Below are 23,108 nucleotides of genomic sequence, written 5' to 3'. Positions count from 1 at the left end.
AAGTAATCAGCATCTAATCTACAGACAAAGGTCTGACTACCTTAAACAATGAATGTTACAGACGTAGACAAGTTACAGTCACAATTTGAAAGAAGATACAAAACCATGGCTTGTTTCGCCAAAGTTAATCCCAAGTATATGCCAAAACGAAAATTTAAAAACCAAAAGACAGCAGAATACTCCGAAAAGACCAGGGATGAAATATAGAATGCCAGATGCCAACTTCCAATTAAACTGAAACTCAAAGAAAGGCCCACATGTCTATCTAGTTATATCTACTTATTCTGGTCTGGGCTGGCCCATAATCTCCCAAATAGTGACTGTAGATGTACTAACCACTTTAAGGTATGGATTCTTAACAGTATGAGGTATGCCAGTGTGTGGTTTCCCAGGCCACCCCTGTTGACACACACACACACACACACATTCACACATACACACCCATACCCATGCACACACACATTCACACCTCTAATGGCTACCCCCCCAGTTCCTGCTCTCTGTCTTATCTCTAGGCCATGCTGGCCGAGTCCTCTGAAGAGCTCAAAACAAGTCAAATGGTGAATTAGATGTTACACAATTCTCTGCAGACACTGTCCTTATATGCCCTATAAAAACTGTCCTTACATGCTCTATAAATGCTTCCCTTACATGCTCTATAAACATTGCCCTGATATCCTCTATAAAAAGTATTTACATGCTCTATAAACACTGCCCTTATATGCTCTATAAACACTGTCCTTATTTCTTCTGTAAACACCATGCAATTGGCTGACACCCCTGTTATGCTCATGGACCTGCTACACCATTGGCCTACACGCCCATTATGCTCATGAACCTGCTATACCATTGGTCTACATGCACATTATGCTCATGGACCTGCTACACTATTGGGTGAAGCTCACCCTTTCTGCCCCAGGCTGATGACCTTGAGGTCGGCGCCATAGCGACTCTTTATCCACTTGACGCCTTGCAGCTGGGGGTCGATGAGGAGGGGCCAGCGCTCGCAGTTGGTGACGATGGTGGCGTTCTGCGTGGACATCCTGTCACTGGGCAGGCCCTCATTGTTCCATTTGGCAATGGTGGCGTCGTCTGTCAGCATTCTGACTGGCTCCAGGTCCTCAGTCATGGGAATGGGAATCTAACAGGGAAGACCACACTCCCAAATGTGACCTACTTACAAATGAACACCATCATTCACCTGCTGCTTCACAGACACGGTTTGGCAAGATCAACAAGGCATAAAATGAACTTTTCAAGCAGCATTTGTTTAAGTAAAAAATGAACGCTCACATTTATTGCTGAAACAAGATTATGGACCAATTACGGCTGAATCAAGACCAGTGTGACATTCTGGGAGCATTATGGATTTCACCCACACCTCGTGAAAAAAATGATGAGTTGCAAGAAGGGTTATGTATTGAGTAAACCTGTACAATCTGAAAAACTGAGGGTAGTGAAAAAAATGTCAACATCACTATAGGGCGCCATAGTTAAAAGAAAACTTAGGGTCGATATGTGAAAGAAATATATAGCGATTTAGTATGCATTTCCACAGAAAGACTAATCTGCATACTGGACTGGGGATGTGCTAGCTCAGAGGAGGTTCATGCTAGCCTTCGCCTTCTGGGATTGCAGCAGATATGTTAGCATCAGAGGAGGCTAATTTTACCCTTCACCAACTGGAATTGCAGTGGAAAATGTTAGCATCAGAGGAGGCTATAATGCTAGCCTTTGGGCCTCTGGGATTGGGGGGAATGTGCTAGCAGCAGAGGAGGTCAATGAGATTCCCTGGGGTTGCGATGGATCTCACAGATGAGAGGGAGGCCTGTTGGATTGAAAATTGGCAACAACTAAAAAAAATCTGTGGAGAAAGCAGGGTAATAATCTCACCTTCTGGCTGCGGAGGAAGGGCATCCACAGGGTCTCCACTAGCTCGCGCCGGTACTTCTTGGAGAAGGAGCCAGCGTAGGAGATGAAGGCAGAGGTGAGGAGAACGTCCCCGTAAAGAGTCTTCTCCTGCTCATGGTACTGAGCCACAGAGTGGGCCCAGCGCACATTCTCTGACTGAAACACACGAGTGCGTAAGTGTCCGTCACATACGCACATGTTTTATCCGGTGTGTAAAGGAATGGTGCGTTGCGCCTACACAGACACGGTCATATCCAGTGTGTAAAGGAACAGAGTGTTGGGTCTACACAGGCACAGTCATATCCGGTGTGTAAAGGAATGCTGTGTTTGGTCTACACAGACATGGTCATATCCAGTGTGTGAAGGAACAGAGTGTTGTGCCTACACAGACACGGTCATATCCGGTGTGTAAAGGAATGCTGTGTTTGGTCTACACAGACATGGTCATATCCAGTGTGTGAAGGAACAGAGTGTTGTGCCTACACAGACACGGTCATATCCAGTGTGTAAAGGAACAGAGTGTTGTGTCTACACAGACACGGTCATATCCAGTGTGTAAAGGAACAGAGTGTTGTGTCTACACAGACACGGTCATATCCAGTGTGTAAAGGAACAGTGCGTTGGGTGTACACAGACATGGTCATATCCAGTGTGTAAAGGAACAGCGTGTTGAGTCTACGCAGACATGGTCATATCCAGTGTGTAAAGGAACAGCGTGTTGGGTCTACACAGACACGGTCATATCTGGTGTGTAAAGGAACACTGTGTCGGGTGTACACAGACACGGTCATATCCGGCAGAACCTCACCTCCAGGCCCTTCACCAGGCGGTTGGCCAGCTCAATGGTCTTATTGGTCCTGTTGACCTCATCCTGACACCGCAGCTTCTCTGATGTGGCTTTCTCATAGGCTGCCTTCAGAGTGTCCAAGCTGTTATCCAGCTCCTGTAGCAATGATGAATACCCCCATAAACTGCAAGACTGTTAGCATCAACATTAGGGCTCCTTCAGATGGTGAAACTCATAATATTATTCAGTACCTCAGGCAAAGGCTCCTAGGGAAGCATGTTACTGAAATAATCATTTTAAAAATAATAATAATCAAGGTCATGGTCAAGGTCAACTTTATTATCCCACAAGGGGAAATTCATGGTGTCATACACGTTTAAAACACAGAGGTACACTGTACATACACTAACAAACACACACACACACACATATCCGCACACGTCGGTTGGGGAGGAATCAACATTTCAATTGGCCAGGAATAATGACAGTAAACAGAACAGCATGTGCATGCCTCTGCTCCTTAGCGGGAATGCAGTGTGATTGGCTGCCTGTTTCCTGTCTTTAGCAGGGACACTGTGTGATTGGCTGCCTTTTTCCTGTCTTTATCAGGGACACTGTGTGATTGGCTGCCTGTTTCCTGTCTTTAGCAGGGACACTGTGTGATTGGCTGCCTTCTTCCTGTCTTTAGCGGGGACACTGTGTGATTGGCTGCCTTTTTCCTGTCTTTAGTGGGGACACTGTATGATTGGCTGCCTTTTTCCTGTCTTTAGTGGGGATGCTGTGTGATTGGCTGCCTGATTCTGGTCTTTAGCAGGGACACTGTGTTATTGGCTGCCTGTTTCTGGTCTTTAGCGAGGACAGTGTGTAGTTGGCTGCCTATTTTCTGTCTTTAGTGGGGACGCTGTGTGGTTGACTAATCCAGAGAGTCTTTTCAATACCAGCTCAGACAGTGCCCTGGTGCCATTCTTAGCTATCACTATGGCAATGGTAGGTGGGAGGAATACATATCAACTGAAATTGCAGCAGGTCGTACTGCTGTCAGTGAGAGCCTTTGAATGTGGGTAAATCTTCTCTGTTCATTCTGAGAAATTATGTATCCAATTAAACAGGTTAAAATTCCTGATGTTCAGCCAAGGTTAAATGAACGTAGTCATTAAGTTGATTAAATATGGTTTCTATCTGCCACATTTACCTGTGAAATTAAAATATAGGTCTGAAGCATGAATCATTATGCACATCATTTTAAAAGTTCTTATAATCTGCATATTAAATGGATTTAAATCTTCAAAAAAGAGCAGGTTCTCTCTACACTAACTCTGGCCATGGCCCTAGAACAATATTTACTGAAAAATTATTGTTCAAAAGCCTTTGAAAAAAGATCCTGTATTCATTGAAAGCGAGGCTATTCCACCTCTGATAAAAAAAAGGGGGGGGGGGGGGGGGGGGGGGGACTGTCAGTTTGGGAGCAGTAGATGACTATAACAATCTATAGCTTACAGCACAAAATCATTAGCAAAATGCAGATTTCATCCTAAATAGGGTATTAGTATCATCACGTAGAAACAGTATTAAATTAGAGGGACCTTTATATACAGTACCTTAGCTGGCTATAGCTTAGCATGATTTATCTGTTCTTCTGTGTATGTGTATGAGTAAGAGAAGGACATCTGCATGCGTTTTGAGCCTTGTGTGTTTTGTTCGCAGGTGGTTGGACTCTTTTGCTACCCCCCCCCCCCCCCCCCGAACCCTCACTCACAGCCAGCTTCCTGCGGATGACCTCCAGCCTGTCCCCCCCCAACCCCCACTCACAGCCAGCTTCCTGCGGATGACCTCCAGCTTGTCTGCAGCCTCGATCAGGTCAGCGTTGGCCTGGGCCAGACAGAGCCTCTTCAGCTCCACCTCACAGTACACCTGAAACAAAGCACCACCACAACCAATCAGCACTCAGCACTGGGTCCCCCATCAGCTGCTCCACCACAACCAATCAGCAATTAGCACTGGGTCCCCCATCAGCTGCTCCACCACAACCAATCAGCACTCAGCACTGGGTCCCCCATCAGCTGCTCCGCCACAACAAATCAGCACTTAACGCCGAGTCCCCCCCATCAGCTGCTCCGCCGCAACCAATCAGCACCCAGCAGGGGCAACAGCACAAAACCTCAACAATGGCTCTATCAATTATTCACACATTTCCTCAGACAAGTAACATTCTATGCAAACAGCAATTGTTCACTAATTAGCTGACATTGGAAAAGAAGCCAGCCGTTTCTCACAAACAAGCCTGCATGCGTAAACTATACTAACACTATTCCAAATGAAAAGTGGCTCTATAACCACTACTACTGTCTGGTCAATCTTGGTGGCGCTACAGTTCTTTCTCTTCTATTACACAGATCTCTGCTATAGGCCGACAGCCACAAAATCACTCCGAAGACATTTGAACTCAGTGATGATGATGATGATGATGATGAACCAGAACAACAAATGGAAATCATACTCACAAACATCTTTGAATGGTACCAGCAGGACAGGAACGCAGGAATATCAGGTGAGACAAAAACAAAACAAGAAGACACATTGTGGCAAAAATGATCAGTTACAGTATCCAGTTAAGCAATGGAAATTAATTTTGCTCCACTATGTAAGATGAGTCAGTGCTGACAAAAATGAGCATGTCCACTTGTGATTATTCTTTTTATCAGTGATAAACATGATGAAAAATGACCAAACATAGTAGGGGAGATCAGGATTCATGTCGATTAGGTGATTCGCTGCTCATACTGTAATTCAAACCATGTGCTGGGACGACCTACAGTCTGTTGCCTATTCATTGCATTTCATGTAGGCCAATTCTGAAAGACTGCTATTGATGAGTTAAAACACTGCTATTGATTGAGTTGCCTATATAAATGCATTTTTGCATATCCACATTTAGAAAATTTGTCAGCGGTCCTGTTTATTTTGAAATACAACTATTCACGCAGGGTGAATAGGGGACAGAGGCACAGTCAGCACAGGGTGAATAGGGGACAGAGGCGCAGTCAGCACAGGGTGAATAGGGGACAGAGGCGCAGTCAGCACAGGGTGAATAGGGGACAGAGGCGCAGTTAGCACAGGGTGAACAGCGGAGGAGGCCCAGGCAGGCGCACCTCGTGGAAGCGGACGATGTTGATCACCCAGGCACACAGCCCCGCAGCGGCCGATGACTTCTGGCGCACAAACTCGGGGTTGAACTCGGGGTCGCTCAGGTACTCCTCCCGCACCACCCTCACGGTGGCCTCCGGAATGTGCTCTTTGTCAAAGTTCACCAGGGCCTGCAGGAAGTCATCCACCTAAAAGCCAGGGAGACTGTCACTATGGACACTTATTCATCCCCTCTGGACTGTACGCCCACCAAATCATTGAATATGGGGGCCCAGGGCCAATTAATTCAAGCCAAATCTGGAGAAGAAGTGTTAAAAACAGCCAAAATCTGTTTTACTGCAATATGATGTATTTAGAAATCAAACAATTGATTGAAAGCATCATTTTATGCTCACATTTAAAACTACATGCAGATGGTTTAATTTCCACATTATTTAAAGTGAGAGCTTTCATTGGGTGCAGCAGATTAAGTGTCCAATCTGAGCCTCTTATGCTATCCTTCTAGGGACCCCAATGGTGGGTTATCTCTGACCTGCTCAGGAATTGTAGGGTTATCTCTGCCAGCTCAGGAACATGTTGTTTGGGTTATTTCTGTCCTGCTCCGTAGCATGCTGTTGGGTTATCTCTGTCCGGCTAAGGAATTGTTGGGTTATCTCTGCCCAGCTCAGGAGCATGCTGTTGGGTTATTGTTGGGTTATTTCCTCTTACCTTGCTCATGTACACCTTGGCTGCCTTCCAGCTGCGGTCCTTGGGAATGCGGCCCTGTGGCGCCAGAAGGACCAGCACAGCGGCCGCCACGTTGGACACAATCCCAGGAGGGTTGGGAAAGGTGCGCAGCTCCGTCAGGTTCAGCTGCATTCAGACACAGGTACAGTCAGTACTGCAAGGCACAGGTACAGTCAGTACTGCAAGGCACAGGTAGAGTCAGTACTATAAGACACAGGCTCAGTCAGTCCTGTAAGACACAGGTACAGTTAGTACTGTAAGATACAGGTAGAGTCAGTACTGCAAGACACAGGTACAGTCAGTACTGCAAGGCACAGGTACAGTCAGTACTGCAAGGCACAGGTAGAGTCAGTACTGTAAGACACAGGCTCAGTCAGTCCTGTAAGACACAGGTACAGTTAGTACTGTAAGATACAGGTAGAGTCAGTCCTGTAAGACACAGATACAGTTAGTACTGTAAGACACAGGTAGAGTCAGTACTGTAAGACACAGGTACAGTCAGTACTATAAGACACAGGCACAATCAGGTGTGGAAGGTGAAGCAGATGCAGCTCAGCAGGGCAGGGGGGACACACCCTGTTCAAGGTGTTAAGTGCGGCGTTAGCAGCCTGCAGGGCGGGCTCGGCTTTGGCCAGGTCGTCCTCGGACTCCTTCTGCTGCTTTGTGACGTCGGCCTGAATGGCTGCCACCTGCGGCACACAGATGGGTAGCAACTCTTCACCAGCAGCACAAGCAGCTCTGAGCACTGTCACATACATACACTACTCTCACTCACTCAACATGCCCAGTGACTCATGCTAAGCAGGCTCTGTTAGTATAGAAGCTAAGCAGCTCAAAGTCATATTGGTTGATCAGGAGGGGGCAGTGTTCCCTGTGGACCAAATAAACTTCAAAACTCTCAGTAGTCATGATGACAATAATTCTTTGACAATGGTTATGGCAAAAATAACAATAACAACAACAGTAATAATAATGATAATAATAATAATGGTTCTCAGCAGGGTGAGCACACCCACTTTTTGCTCTTCAGAATCTGCGATGGCCTTCTCCTGATTGAGCTTCTCAGTCTGCTGGCCGATCTTCGCGATGAGCGCCTCCGTGTCCGTGTTCCTCTGGTGCAGCTCCACTTCCTGTACGGCCAGCTTCGCCTTCAGATCCTCCACCTGAAGGAGCCGGACACAGCAGCTTATCATTCGCTCGGAAAAAGACACCACAACCTTCGGGCAGCCGTACAGTGCGTTTTGAGGCTTAATGCACTGAGGGCGTTTCTTAGAAAGAACACCAGACGCGCAGGACGCTGGAGGGGCTCACCTGATGGGCGGTGCTCTGCAGTTTCTGCAGCCCGTTCTCCAGCCTCTCCATCTTCTGGGTCAGCTCCTTCCTCTTCTTGCCCAGCAGGTTGCCGTAGAGCTTCATGAACTCCAGGAAGCTCTTTGGGGTGGTGTAGTTGTAGTGCTTCTCGTTCTGCTGGTACCTGGCACTCACCTCGTTCACGCTGGTGTGCGCGTAGGATATGAACTCGCTTACGGAATCCTTCACTTCGGGCTATGCGAGTTAAGAATACGAAGACAGATTTAACAAGGCACTACATTTTATTGGTCATTTTAAGAGCTAAAAGAATTAAATGTGCAAGGAAATGTCAGTAACACTGCACATATGAGGGCAAACTCAATTTTATACTTCAAAACATGTTTTTCAGTAGAGAGAAAACCCCTCTGGAAATAAAACTGTTGCGTACAGTGTTCACAATGGAGATGGATAAGGTGTTCACAATGGAGGAAGAGATTCCACTGCAAGGCTACACTGGAACCTGTGCAGTTTCCCAATGGGGGTCTCAGTGTAGCGGGAAAAGCTCTGCCCAGTTCTAGGGCGATATTATAATCCAGTCTCCTGGTTTCAGCAGGGTGTCCACCCCTCTTTCATTATGGATGCTCATCGTTTCTTGGCTGACCAATGACATAGCTTCTGTCTGCCTTCTAATTACACTCGTTTCTGTCATCGTGGATTATACATTACCGTCGTAAACTGATTGTGAGTGGCAGTAATGAATTCTGCAGCATCTAGTTCACATTCACACTGACAGACCTGCCAGCAGAAGTGTCTAAACTCCTAAATGACTCTGGGTTAATGTGCTGGGAGCAGATCGGGAGGTCAACAGGCAGGAAAAGCGGCATGTTTACCACACAACTCTCCTAGAACACGGCACAGCTGTGTCTGACCATGGGACTGACATGCAGTCAGCTTGCACATATTCTGATAAAGCAGTTTTACAACAGCACAATCAACAGCATAGGAAAGTTAAACAAAAAATTTAATCATACACCTACATTTTTACTTAATGTTATCATGTTTTTTTCTACTTTAAATACATTAGTGACTGTTCTGAAAAGCACAATGAGACTGAATTAGTGAATACCATTAAAAGTTCTGCACAATACTCATGCATACAAAAATCTGCTCTGCAAATCTTCAAGCGAAGCCGTGTTTATTGTTGAATTATTAATTTGTAGAATTTCAATATAAATAAAAACAATTCTCGGATTAAATCCAGATCGTGCCAGTGCTGTCTGTGGCCAGTAGCTCCAAAGGGAAAGAATGTGATTAGCGACTGCGTTGCCCAGTGTATGGGAGGAATCCCTGCGGGTCGACTGGCACCCGTGGACCGCGTGCTAAAGCCGCATATGAAAGGTCTTCCTCTGACTCCACTCTGTGTGAGCTAAGCTGTAGTCTGTGGTGTGAAAAGAAGCAGCTGGCGACAACGTGGATATCTACACTCTCCCAAATATATTCAGTGGAGTTCACGCGTGAACACGGCTGTGCTCGTAGACGGTTGGTCACTCCAAATTGGGAGTGGGAATTGGACACGGTCAGCCCCACTTTGGGTACCAAATGTAAATGGATTTGTAAAAATGTAGCCCTACAGTTGAATTAGGAGCAGGCAGTGAGAGACCCAGCGGTGCTCCTCACCTCCAGGCCCTCCAGGCTGTGGATGAAGGTGCTGCTGACTGAGCGCAGGGCCTGCTGCGGCCAGGCGTGGAACCAGTCGATGGCGGTGCAGTTCACCAGCGCCGGGAACTTCCTGGCACGCGTGCGCAGAGTGAAGCCCACGGGCGAGAAGCACAGGACCACCTGTGTGTGTGACACGTGTGAGAGATATGAGCACCTGTGTGTGACACGCGTGAATGTAACGGACAATGCCCAAAAAAAGCAGGGTTTCGCTCCTTCCTGAAAAGGCTATGGAGGAGATACTGAGTGGGGGAAACATTCAAATCAACTACATATAAAGAATTGAAAGATATTTCACCAAAACATAACAAAAATGTATCCTGACTGCACTACACTCTGGAAAGCAGCCATTTTTTTTGGTATAACAATTACAATAGCCAAAATAAATGCATTACATCGGTCGACAGGCCTGACCTTCAGCTGCCGGCGGATTCGCTCGATGAAGAACTGCCAGCAGTTCTCTCTGGTGTCCAGCTGGCCCAGGCCACGAAGCTCCATGCGGATAGAGGAGGTGATCAGGTCCAGCTCCTCCTCGCTGAACAGATCTGGGATGTCCCCTGAAGATCACAGCACACAGAGAGGAAAGTTCAGTGCGGATAGAGCAGGTGATCAGGTCCAGCTCCTCCTCGCTGAACAGATCTGGGATGTCCCCTGAAGATCACAGCACACGCAGAGGAGAGCTCAGAGGCCTGGATTTAGCCCACTAAACCCCTACAGCAGGCCATGTCGACTGAGCATGACACACTGCAAAACGTAAGTCAACCTTTACAAGTATTTTAGTCTTATATTTAGGCTTATTCTATCACTTATTTTTGCTAAATAAGACAAAATTATTGTCAGTTTCACTAATTTCAAGATTTTCCAATAAGGTAAGACAATTTCACTTGTCAAGTACAAAGTAACTTAAAACAAGCTAATATTTTCTACTACAATTTATAAATAAGATTTAAGATGTTAACTCATTACAATACTAAAACACTTGTTAAGACATTTTGTGCAGTGCAGCATCAGAAAGGGTGAATATTCACTATGTTTTAGCCTCCACACATTATAACTAAACCAAAATAGGGTGCATTCTCCTTCTCATGTGTGTGTGATACTGGTTTGGGTCAGAGCAAGTGCTTTTCTCTAAACTAAGAAGCCATCTGTAATAGGATATTCTTTGATCTTCATGCATCTTTGTTTTTGTCATAAGCTCATATTTACAAATCTCTGTGGCACAAATTTTGCTCTGTTATGTCTACATGTAAAAGTCAGCAGACTAATACAATAATTAATTTAAATCCATTGTAACAAAAAAGTGAAACCATCCTTTCAGGCAGGCACAGTAAGGATGCATTAAACCAGACCTGGGTCAAATACGTATTTGTTTTAGATTCAAATACTTTTCTGCGCTCTATTGATCTTGCCTTGTGTAATTGAGCCTGCAAATATGACCAGAAGGCAGGTTTTATGATTTTTGAGAGCATTTCATTGGTTCCAATACACCAAACAAGATCAGTAAAGCGTAGAAAAGTATTTGAATCCAATTCGCATTTGACCTAGGTCTGCATTAAACAGAGATCTCATCTTTGCAATTATACTTTTGCACTTTGTCCATTTTCTCCCAAAAAATACCAAATTATATCTGGGGAAAAAGCTTTGTATATAATCAATCTCACATTTACTGATTGCAAATAATTACACTGAGCGCTGTATTTTCTATGGGTGGCAGAAGGTGACTCGTTACCTCCAGCGTCACTAATTACACATTTGATCCATAACCCCTACTGATGAGCCACATTCAAAGCCGCACTGACCTGCAAGCCTTCCCGTCTCTCAACACCTCCCCATGATGAGCCCTCTGTGTTCAGTTTCTACGTCGGAGTGTGATTCCCGCTGGCCCCGCCCCCCCCCAACCCGCCATCCTACCCCACTGCAGCGGGTACCTGACGCCAGCATGTCGTTAATGAGAACCAGGAAGCGCTCGTCGGGTATCTGGGTGTCGGTGTGGAGGAACACGGTCCCAATGTTCTTCACCCCCACTTTCAGGTACAGGGCAGCGATGTCGCTCTGGGGAAGAGAGGGTAAGGACAGGATGGGACCCCGGAGGGCATGGAAGGACTCCGATCTGGGAGGTCATGTGACACCTCCAAATGCACTTTAGTGACCTTATCAAAGATCATCTCTTCACACTGGGTCATTCCCCGTGAAATGAACCTAAACATCTGACCTGTAATTATTTTTGAGATACGGGTAATTTAAGGAATGACGTTTTTCCTTCTTACTGCTTACCGGGCCTTAATAACCTGAAACAAATGCTCTGATACAAAAAAAATTAGTTTGAAGTGTGTTTGATTTGTCTTATTTTCCACAGAACTACAGAAGGAGAAGGTTTCTGCCATTTTACTCAGAGGCCTGAGCAAGCATGACAGCAGGGAGGAGGTGATTTCACACTGAGGGAGTGAAGGCTAACACTCTCTACCAGGCTAACACCGCTAACACTACCTGGCAGGGCTAGCACTGACTGGCAAGGCTAACACTACCTGGCAGGGCTAACACTGACTGGCAAGGCTAACACTACCTAGCAGGGCTAACACTCCCTACCAGGGTCAGCACAACCAAGCAGGGCTAATGCTACCTATCAGGGTTAATACTAACCACTACCAACACTGACAGTGACAATGACAGTGAGCATCAGAAAGGCGCAAAGGCGATTCTGTAATGCCGCACCCTCAGGTCGTGGATGCCGTATCCCTTGCGAAGGGTGATCTGGAAGACCTCCAAAATGCTGATGAAGGCGGCGAGGCGACACAGACTCTGCTTCCCGCTCCCGCCCACCCCGATCAGGAGGGCGTTCCCGTGTGGGGCCTCCAGGATCCGACTGATCCGGCATCTGTTTAAAACGCAACGGGACAACACCGTAAAAACAACCATGGTGTCAGCTTCCAATTCCACACGCTATCCGTGTTTTTGGCTCCTGTCGAGAGGGTAAACAGTCACAGTGAAACAGCAGTTGGGCGGGTGGAGAGGGACCTACATGTGCTCCATGGCCTCCTGGAAAAGCACCAGGTTCATGACGGCGTGCAGCTCGTTGTAGTGCTCCAGGGCATCCGTCAGGGTCTTGTGTAGCTTCTCCCAGTCGGACACCTGCACGTAGCGGGACTCCCCCATCCCGTGGGCGAAGTGGCAGTATATGAGAGGCTGGTGGATGAAGATGGACTCGTCTATGCCCTGGAATAGACGGACAGGTGCTGTAGCATTTGAATGTATAATTACTGTACATATGTGAAATAATCACAGTTAATTAGAAAGTGTAACCACAGCATTAAGTGACTAATGGTCCAACTCCGTTAACCCCATTTGACTTCATTTTACTTGCAATATCTTGCAGCGATCACCAGAGGGCAGTAGACAGATAAGTGTAATACTCTGAAATTAATGGGACCCAGTGAGGCTAGGAGTCTGAAATCACAATTAAATTGACCTTAAGGCCTTTGTCCAGGAAATTATTAGCCACTAACATTGTCCAAAGACGTAGATAAAATGGTAACGTCATACTGACAGTCCTTAGTTTCCTCACTACTTGATTTTTTTACAGCAAAGATGCCAGCAATTTGGCTACCTAATGCTGATTGGCTGAGCATGGTCATGACTAATACTGTATATGTCAATGGAATGTAGTAGTTTGGAGAACATTTTGACTAAAATTTTCAATCTTAAGTCTTAAAAATGAAATGGTCCTATTATCATGGATATTATGTTGGTTATGTTAACATGAAGATTAGGCGATGCTGGCAAATTTCTAAATGTTTTTATTAATGAAGTATGTGACACATTTTGGTGCCTCAGTGATAACACTGAGCTGGACATTGATAATTATGTGCCAGTCTTACACCTGTTCAGTTGACTGGTCTGTCCATAACTCAGAGGTTCTGCTCTGTTTTAGGAAAACTAAACAATATATGGGATAAAAACGTAGTTTTCTAATACGTAAGGCAGCTGTTCGTGAATGTCTCAGTGACATAGTTCATTTAATCGCTCAGAATTTGCTCAACACAAATTCAGATAAAACTTAAGTTCTGATAATCGATGATAAGTAACCCTGAGATTTCATTCATCCAAGTTAGCAGCCAGTAGCAGAACTAGTTTTATCTGAATCACCAATATTAAATCTGAGGCCATGATTCAAAAATAGGGTTGGAGAAAAATATTAAGAAATTATTCCAGGTAAGCTGCAACCACTGCTATTTAAGAAATATATTTAGAATTACATCTTTTTTCCTCATTTCAAGACACATAAAAAGTCATCTTAAATGCTCAAAGCTGTTGCAATGTTCATTATTAAAGGTGCAATGCTAAAGTATAAAAATAACAAAAACAAAAGTACACTGCCTAGCAGTGGTTTATTACTATTATTATTATTATTATTACTATCTCAAACCACTTTACAGTGAAGGGGAAAACTGACCTGAACCACAACAAATGTCCAATGTCCCTGCGGATCATCTTTAGTGGATCTTCCTTACCTCAAAGTACCTCTTCCCTGTGTCCAGCAGGATTTTATTGAACAGCTCCACGTCTTTCTCCTCCATCAGCTTGTCAGAATAAACCCGGGAGGATTCGTGCAGCCATAAATGCACCAGATCGATAGGATAGCGCACACATTCGGGGAGAGCAAACAGGATTCCCTGAGAACACAACAACACACGCAGGTCATTATCATACTGTTTGCAGACATTTCCAAAGGTCAAACTGCAGTTTGTGATAAATCCACGTATTTTTGTGTCTTTGTAAGCAAAGAGGCAAATAGAATTTTAAAAGCAAACCATTTTCTCTTCAGTAGTACAGCTTTTGTAACAATTTGAAACCAAGGACAGACAGAAACACTTGCTCTGTACACCCATTTATAAAAAATATTCCAGTGCCATTTTGTTCAGGAGAGAGGGGTACTCTGGGAACTGCCTGGTCGTAAAATTCCAACACACTGCTGGTATGGACAGAATATCTCACATGTTACTTCAAAAGCACGGGGGTCAGTTTCACCCCACCTGGAAGATGTTGGACAGGTCCCTCAGGTTGAAGATGTAGTGGAAGCGGATGGCTGTCGGAAGGAAGTTCTGCGTCATCTTCTGGTGCAGGCATATGGCAGCTTGGACAACAGACCCCACGGACCTGGTGACGCCATAGCTGAACCCGCCCTGCTGGAAGTGGGCCCCCAGGATGCTGCTGTAGATGGTGGTCAGTGCATCCACGCCAGGGAAGTGCACCGCGAAAACCGAGAAGTGCCTCTGGTGGGGGGGAGGGGAAATCATACTTAATTTGGGAGCAAAAGCCATCCCATGGGGGTTCATACAACTACAGCCTAAACAGATGTTTTCCAAGACCTGTCAAATATTCTTTAATACCCTTTAGATATATTGTATATATTCAATATATTGAGGATAACTGACATACAAGGGAGCATTCTACTTCAAATATATACAAGTGTGCATTTGCATGACAAAATAAATATTGCTGACCTGAAGTCTGGGATTGACTGAGAAACTCCCAGCAGCAGGATTCATACAGGTGATGTACTGGCAGTTATGAATCTCCTTTAGAAGCAGCTTCTGTCTGTCATACCTGAAAAAAGAGATCATCCTTAAAATTCACCCCTTAAAGTATTTTCATTTAGAATTAAGTAATTCTGACCAATATTACTGATGAGGTTCCCTTGCAGGGCATTTAATATTGGATCAAATCAGTACCAAACTCAACTAGCACAACATACCATAGGGGGGGATGATATCAGTTCAACTCACCAGTGGCTGTAGTCTAGATGCTGCCTTATAAGGGTATGGGGCTGGACTGTACCATAGACGTCTACCTCTGGCATGTTCAAATCATCAATAAAGTAGATGAGCTTCTTGGTGCCAGATGGACCAAAGTTTCGGCCAGCTTTTTTCTCCAACGGTTTTTCCAGAACACCTACAAGCAAGCAGATTAATGAGGACAGTTATCCCACCACTGAAGCGACAATAACGTCTGTGCTTTTCGTAGCATCTGGCTGAAACCACACATGCATGTGCAAAGACATTCCTTAGAGAATTATCCTTATTATTCCAGATAGGTTAAATGAGCATTACGGTTGTAGCCAGATAAAATACAGGTAAATGACCATCACGGCTGAGGCTGGTGAAATCCAGGTGGAATAAGCACACATCGAGGTCTGAGCATTACAGCTAAGCCTACGCGAAATTAGCATTACATCTGAAGCCAGGTGAAATTACCATTACCGAAGAGGCTAGGTAAAATTATCATTACAGCCGCGGCCAGGTGAAATACAGGAGAAATAATCACACAGGCGGGTGACTCACGCTGTAACATGGCTGAGGTGGTGTAGTAATTGAAGGGAATTTTGGCCAGCATGTAGTCCTCCCTGAGCTGGGCCACCTTGTCGGACACCAGGATGGTTTTCCCCACGCCTGCATTTCCCACCAGCATCACTGGCTTTCCCTTCTGCAGTAGCAGGTCCACAAAGTACGACAGGCAAATGGACTCCGCAGAATGCACCAGGACCGTCTGCAGGAACACACACAGGTGTGCCATCAGCGATGAAGCACAGAGAGGGATTAGAGCACAGAGAGGGATTAAAACACAGAGTGGGATTAAAGCACAGAGAGGGATTAGAGCACAGAGAGGGATTAAAACACAGAGAGGGATTAAAACACAGAGTGGGATTAAAGCACAAATTGGGTTTAGAGCACAGAGTAGGATTAAGGCACAGAGTGGGTTTAGAGCACATAGTGGGATAAAAACGTGGAGTAGGATCAGAGCACAGAGTGGTTTTTGCTGTGTACAACAAAGGCAGATAATCAGCATGCACAGATATTCTTCTGGAAACTTCACCAGCTCCTGCCTTAATTCTCTGCCAATTCCACAACAACGTAGATGCAAAAGCTGCAGATTCATGACCATACAATAATCCCAATCACAGCAAACAGAGCCAAGTAAGCCATGTTCTTTCACCCTCGCTGACATCATTTCCCCTCATTCTCTGGCGCCCCCTGCAGGGCTGGTGGAGCGAAATGAAGGAGGTGAACTCGACCGAGAGGAGCTAAAAGAGCTTTTATTTTGCTTTTTATTTTCACTTTTATAAAGACGCAGGCACTTTGTTTTATTTATCGTAACACGGAACATTATCAGCGCCGTGCGGGGCCACACGGTGCGGCTGAACGCCTCGTTAATCACACTTTGCAGACACTCGCAAATCAGCGTCTAACGGCCAGCCCCGCATGAAGTGCAACGAAGCATAAACTCCTCCACAATTTATGACCTTTCAAATTGCATCTTTCCAACCATTAAATTGTGAGAAACCATCATTTTTTTTTATCTCCGGTACTTCAGTGCCATTAATGCTACAGCTGTGTAGGAATTGTGAAAAGCAGTAAATTTGGCCAGTCAGACAAAATTTAAGCCTCGTCTTCAGAAAAGAAGAAACTGAATGGTACAAGGAAGGCTATTAATTTGTCATCGAGAAGAAATACCAGGACCCATAAAGTCCAAGAGGCTCTGCGGGGACTTTCAGGAGACTCTGCAGGCGGCCGGCGCTCCACAACCTTGAAAGTTTGAAATATTAAAACACCTTCAAGGCCTTTCAAATCTTAAAAATGCAGTTTACCTGCAGGGGAATGTCGGGTTCCAGCTCAAAGGAAGGTATTCTGTCGCTCCAGGGGGCGAACTTGTTGGTGTCGGGGTCGATGAAGTAGTCGAAGACCGTGCCCTGGGAGGGGAACTTGACCGACCTCATCTCCTTGGTCCACCAGCGGCTGAACTCAGACCGGTGGTCAATGAGCTGAGGGAGATGCCGAGGCGGATCAAACCGGAAGAAACCAGACTCAACAGTCCTGTAACATCACATGGGGGGGGCAGAGTTAACCCTGGAGGGGGGCAGGCTCGGGCACTCACATGGTCCTGGAAGAGGGCGCCCCCGAAGGCCCAGACGCAGGCAAAGACGAAATAAAGCTCGTAGAGCTCCCGGGGCGAGTCCGGGGGGGTGTTCTCCGGGGTCAGCAGGCAGTCCAGGAGCGAGCACAGCGTCTAGTCACAGAAGCAGGAGGAAAACAGCCGCTTTCACCAAAAAGACAGACGCATTACCGCATCGGAAAAGCAAAGGTTTAACCGGGCTAACCGTTTTAATCAATCAACCAAACATTACAGGAATTTAGTAGATGTTCTGATCCAGACAATGCGCACAAGTTTTTACATGGCATTTACACCGCATTCCATTATACAGCTGGATATATGCTGAAGCAACGCAGGCTAAGTACCGTACAGTTGCAGTGTCTGCTGGAATTGAACCGGTGACCTTTACTCCTTACCCATTATACTACACCGCCGCCCAAACAGTAGAAACGCTGGGGTAGAGCACGCATCCGTTCTCAGGGTTCTCACCCACTGATATTCGAGCTGCCGCAGGTTATGAAAGTTTGACTAAAGAACACTCGAAAGTCTGGAGTCAAGAGGCACGAAAGTCTGCACCGGCAGGCGGCCGCAGAAAGGACACAGAATTGAGAGAAATTAAACTCCACGGGAGCCCAGCGCCCCGCGCCTACCTGCACCATACTGTTCTCAGGAATCGGCGTGATTGTTTTCAGATTGCACCTCACTTGCTCCAAGCAGTACGGGACGTACTTATCGAACAATATGGTCAGATTGGCCCTTTCTGACTGAGCGCGTCGAGTGTCAATCCAGCTCGTTACGTACCTGAGAAAAGAAACAAAAGCGGGGCTGAAAAGGCTCGGTAATTAGGACGGCGATTAGCATAATGCAGAGTGGAAAAGGCAGAGGGGGGGAAGGCAGAGGGGGGGAAAGACAGGAGAATTAACGGTTTCATTACAAAAGTGGTAGAGCTCTTTAAGATGGCGGGCTTCGATACTACAGTATTTGGATGGCGGGCCGTGATATCATAGTATTGCATGATTACAGGAGTTGTTTTCTTATTGGTTGTGACAAGTACCTATAAAGTATTTATGCTTTTCTGTTTTGCTCTGCTGATTTATATGTGCTGATGAATGCTATCAAAATGACTGCGGAATATTTTGAATATCCCATCGAGGACCACATTGGAAACAAGTGTTGAACACTTTAACATGTTATCCTCTGGGCTATACAATGTGTCCATATTTTAACCCGAAGAATCTAATCGATGGATCGACGGAGAGAAGGCGAGGCGCGGCGTCCAGGCCGGGCCGCACTCACGAGCTCCAGCCCAGGTCCTGGGGGCTGACGTACAGGATGCCGGCGCGGGAGACGGTGGCCGGGGTGGCCGCCCGCAGGTGGCTGATCTCGAACACCAGCCGCATGGACGGCGTCAGGGAAATCCGCTCGTTACTCGCCAGCGTGAGCACCTGGGAAGGGAGAGAGCAGTCACGTGACACGCATGGATATAAAAACGCAAAATAACCCCAGAAGGAAATGCTTCAAAATAAATTACAAAAAAATATGACCCTAGAAATCTATCGAAATAGGGCCGCATCATGTTTTTATCTAACTGTTTTTCAGCATAACTTCCAGCTCATTTTCTGCACAAATATTTGTTCATCCTGGTTAAATTGGATCTGCTTTGTCACATTACAAGGTCTGCAGTAAATCAATATGTCATGCCAAGTATTGTACATACAATGGTACAATGGTCTACAAACACAAACTGCAATGAAACACGGCTCTGTGTCAGGGAAGATAAATAATATTGATCACGGCCTAGTTTCCGATAACTATTGTAGAACTAGATAATATCAGAGCCATTCAGGGTTAATAGTCCAACATAATCTTTCAACAGTTTTTGGGAAACTTGACAGCGATTATGAATGATGCAAGTCACAAAGGTCTCATTTGATTTCGTTAAACATTTGTTGATACCAACATGTAAAATTATAAGCGACATTTTTTTTAAAAGCAAAACACAATGAGCCACAGCCGAAAAACAGAACAGTACGTGTTCTGTGCACTGGCCCGTGATTTTGAAGCTGACGGGACTAGTGAGCAAGCCAACAGCTGGCCTTGTGACATCACTGCCACGTTCTACCTCCGTTATGTGTGACCGTGGGAACGGGGAGCCTCTCACCTTGTTGTCATCCATCACTGTGTTCAACGACTCGATCCACATTGGATCTATGTCCCCGTCCAGGACAATCCATTTGGGCCCATTGTGGGTCAGTCTAGAGAGCTCCCTCATGGTCGAGGAAAACAGCCCTGAAATAAAGGACATACTTTTTAAAGAGAATAATTCACTTCTTCAAAGCTGAACAGAGCATGTAGGGGTGTGTGTGAATATGCTCTTTGACCATCAAGGCATCTGGAAGCCATTACTGTTCAGAAAGATACATGAACTTTCCTTTGAGGTGAATAGCTGGTGTTGAATGCAAGAGGCCCAACCCCTAACCCTAACCCTTACCGTCCCTCCATTCTCTAGTGGTGGGGTGGAGATAGCCGAAGAGCTCGTCTGTGGTCACGGCTTTGGGGTTCATGTCATTCCACACAGCCTTTAGCTTCATGTTGGTATAGGTTCTGTGCAGGGTCTTCAATATCTTACCAAAAAAAAACAGAAACAGGTAAATGAATATTATTGCGCTGATGAAAACATTTTAAAGTTCAGAGCATGGAGATGAACACCAGTGTTTCCCACAGCGTTTATAGTCAAGGCACTGCACCTTGACTATTTCCCACCTACAACGTGAGTAAGAAACACTCAGGAAAAAATCAGCAATCGCTAAATAATACTTAAGCAATGCTCAGGAAAGAAAGAGTGGGAGGAAGAGAAGAGGGAGAGACAGAGAGATGGGGGGAGGGGGACAGCAGGAGAGGGACAGAGAGATGGGGGCTAAGAGAGATTGGAAAGAAGAGACTCAGAGATTGGAGAGAGTGGGGGAGAGAGGAGAGAGAGAGAGGGAGAGAGAGAAAGAAAGAGAGAGTGAGAGAGTTCAGTACCTGACTTTTCCCCGTCCCTGCGCTCCCCACAACAAACACAGAGTGTCTGACCGCCAGCAGCTCCTCCAGCTGGGTCACCTGCGCGGACAGAAAGACAGAACCTGGGTTGACAATGATCTTCAGCACACTGACAATGAGCTTCAGCACCCTGACAACAAGCTTCAGCACACGGACAATGAGCTTCAGCACCCTGACAACAAGCTTCAGCACACTGACAGTGAGCTTCAATGCACTTCAGAACAGGGGAGGCAGCAAATATACATTCACCAAAACTAAACACAACACCATGGCACACAGAAGTGGTGACACTTACATCCCAATATCAGGATAAATCAAAACATCTCGCACTATGAGCTGTTCTAGATATATACTGTGCTCTGTTCGAGATGTGCACTGTGCTCTGTTCGAGATGTGCACTGTGCTCTGTTCTAGATGTACACTGTGCTCTGTTTTATATTTGTTCTATGCTCTGTTCTAGATGTACTCTGTGCTCTTCTGTAAGTTTCACACTGGAAAAAGACGCCACGCCCTGCCGGTGAGAGAGACAGCACCGGGCCCACCTTCAGGACGAAGTTCTCCTCGGGCTGCAGGTGGAGGTCGGCCACAGACTGGCGCACGGCCTGCTCCAGACGCAGGTCCCTCTTTCGCACCACCTCCAGCAGGGGGAACAGGTCGCTGATCAGGCCCAGGAAGATGGGCACGTCGCTGCTGGTGATCTTGGGCAGGTTGAAGTCCCTCAGGGCGCGCATCAGGACCTGTCCAGGGCAGAAGAGCCAGGAAATATGAATCATAACATAGGTTAAAAAAAGCCTGTAAACATGGCGTTTACCTGACTTACTGCCCACCTGCCTCTTTAAAGCCAGTTTGCTTCTCTGCCCACAATAGGAGGAATTTCAACACTATACATAATTAGTGCAGTCTATACAGTGGAGTGGGGGACAGTAATCCCCTTTTTCGAAGGGGGGGGGGGCTCCTACCTGGTCCTCAGGCTTGCTCCGGTCCTCCCTCTTCAAAGATCCAGCCACCACCAGCACAGACTTTATGGCCCTGAGACCCCAGTCATAGTGGTCCTAGTACAGGGGTACAGAGTCTGTGAGTGTGTGTGTGTGTGTGTGTTTGCATATGTGTGTGTGTGTTTGTGTGTGCGTACAGTGTGGGTGTGTAATGGGTCTACAGTATGTGCGTGCAATGTGTGTATAGTGTGTGTATAGTGTGTGTGCGGTGTGCGTGTGTGTGTGTGTGTGTGCGTCTCACCTGTTTAGACAGTAGCTCTCGACACAGTGTGTACAGGCTGATGAATTTCCGGGCCAGCTGACGCGCTTCGAGGAAGCCCTCGGCCACCAGCATGATCTCACAGATGAGCTCGAAGTCTGGAATCACCATCGCGCAAGGCCTGTGCAGCAACACCACGCACAACATGGAGTCTGCGTGAGCTCGCTGACGACAGAGCAAGCCTGGGTACGTTATAAATGGAAACCCTGCTGACAGTATTAGCCATAGTCGTGTTCCAGCGCTAATTCCAGCTAAATGATTAGGGCATAAAAAGAGAAATGACGCTTCCTGCAATCCTGATGGACTGCAGATCAGAGTGTCCTGAGAGGGGGCGGAGCCTCACCTAAACAAGGCTTTCAGGTTCTCAGGAAGTTCCGCTCTCCCGGCATATCCTGGGTTCAGCGTGATGAAAATACCAACGGTGGGTTTCAGCTCGATATCCTCCCCCAGAAACTGGAACCTACTCAACACACACGGCAACACACATAGGAACACAGATGTACACCGCCTTCGAACCAAAATATTTATGATGCAGCAAAAGCAGCAGGTTAGCCATTTGAAAGACCTTTGTCTCTTGTTTCGGATGGCGTCCTGAATGGTCTTGACCTGCACGGCTACGACGGACAGCACCTCGACGGAGATGCGGTTGAATTCATCGAAGCATCCCCACACTCCAGTCTGCGCTAGCCCTTTATAGATGTTCCCAATGGACTGAAACACAGGAACAGAGACACAGACAAGCTCATATCCTGAATCATAATCAGAAGTATAGCAACCATTATTATACAGCTATGTCTGATAAATTCCCAAATATAAATGTAATGTGTCTAAATAAAATTAATTAACAATGCATTCATTCATTTATCCCTATTGAGCATTACTGACATTTTTTCAATTCATGAATTTAATTTCAAATCCAGTTCCTGAATTGGCTGAACTGAAATTGACCTGACCCCTGACCTGGTGCATTTTCCTCCACGCCTATCAGTTATAGACTCACCTTGTAGTCCATCTGCTCTGAGCAGTTGAATACATAGACCATGATGCCCAGGGAGCGGCCGAGGTCCTTGGTGGTTTCCGTCTTCCCCGTGCCTGCAGGACCCGAAGGTGCCCCGCTCATGGTGAGATGGAGGGACTGGGTCAGCGTGATGTAGCATCTGTCACACGGGACACGCACAGGACATGCATGAACCTCACAGTGCCTCTACACATATGGGGTGCCTGTGTCTGTGTGTGTGTCTGTGTGTGTGCGCGTGTGGGTGTCTGTGTGTGTCTGTTAGTGTGTTAGTGTGTGTGTGCGCGTGTGTCTGTG

The 23,108-nt window shown here is 46.3% G+C and overlaps 1 protein-coding gene across 2 annotated transcripts in view; it reads right to left on the bottom strand.

The window, feature by feature from the left end:
• The window catches only part of LOC118213725 (dynein heavy chain 11, axonemal-like), a 31,882-nt gene extending 12,975 nt beyond the window's left edge, over positions 1–18,907 (bottom strand). Inside the window, exons 1-24 of one of the 2 annotated variants that reach the window (XM_035392795.1) lie at positions 18,797–18,907; positions 18,151–18,301; positions 17,504–17,635; positions 17,217–17,390; positions 15,913–16,117; positions 15,358–15,523; positions 15,076–15,178; positions 14,605–14,844; positions 14,083–14,244; positions 12,594–12,787; positions 12,287–12,449; positions 11,503–11,626; positions 9,989–10,131; positions 9,536–9,697; positions 7,880–8,113; positions 7,585–7,731; positions 7,144–7,257; positions 6,551–6,694; positions 5,848–6,030; positions 5,200–5,205; positions 4,508–4,609; positions 2,720–2,854; positions 1,894–2,067; positions 906–1,141 (exon numbers count right to left, since the gene is read on the bottom strand). In XM_035392795.1, the coding sequence (XP_035248686.1) occupies positions 906–1,141; positions 1,894–2,067; positions 2,720–2,854; positions 4,508–4,609; positions 5,200–5,205; positions 5,848–6,030; positions 6,551–6,694; positions 7,144–7,257; positions 7,585–7,731; positions 7,880–8,113; positions 9,536–9,697; positions 9,989–10,131; positions 11,503–11,626; positions 12,287–12,449; positions 12,594–12,787; positions 14,083–14,244; positions 14,605–14,844; positions 15,076–15,178; positions 15,358–15,523; positions 15,913–16,117; positions 17,217–17,390; positions 17,504–17,635; positions 18,151–18,301; positions 18,797–18,900 (3,698 nt within the window). In that variant the 5' untranslated portion in view covers positions 18,901–18,907. Of the gene's footprint in view, positions 1–905; positions 1,142–1,893; positions 2,068–2,719; positions 2,855–4,454; positions 4,476–4,507; positions 4,610–5,199; positions 5,206–5,847; positions 6,031–6,550; positions 6,695–7,143; positions 7,258–7,584; positions 7,732–7,879; positions 8,114–9,535; positions 9,698–9,988; positions 10,132–11,502; positions 11,627–12,286; positions 12,450–12,593; positions 12,788–14,082; positions 14,245–14,604; positions 14,845–15,075; positions 15,179–15,357; positions 15,524–15,912; positions 16,118–17,216; positions 17,391–17,503; positions 17,636–18,150; positions 18,302–18,796 lie in introns of those variants that run through there. The other variant, XM_035392796.1, reaches the window with a different exon arrangement.
• Between the last annotated feature and the right edge of the window lie 4,201 nt (positions 18,908–23,108).

The sequence above is a fragment of the Anguilla anguilla genome, chromosome 15 (assembly GCF_013347855.1).
Source record: "Anguilla anguilla isolate fAngAng1 chromosome 15, fAngAng1.pri, whole genome shotgun sequence".
Lineage (NCBI taxonomy): Eukaryota > Metazoa > Chordata > Actinopteri > Anguilliformes > Anguillidae > Anguilla > Anguilla anguilla.
Note: the sequence above shows the minus strand (reverse complement) of the source record. Positions and strands in the feature narration are given on the sequence as shown.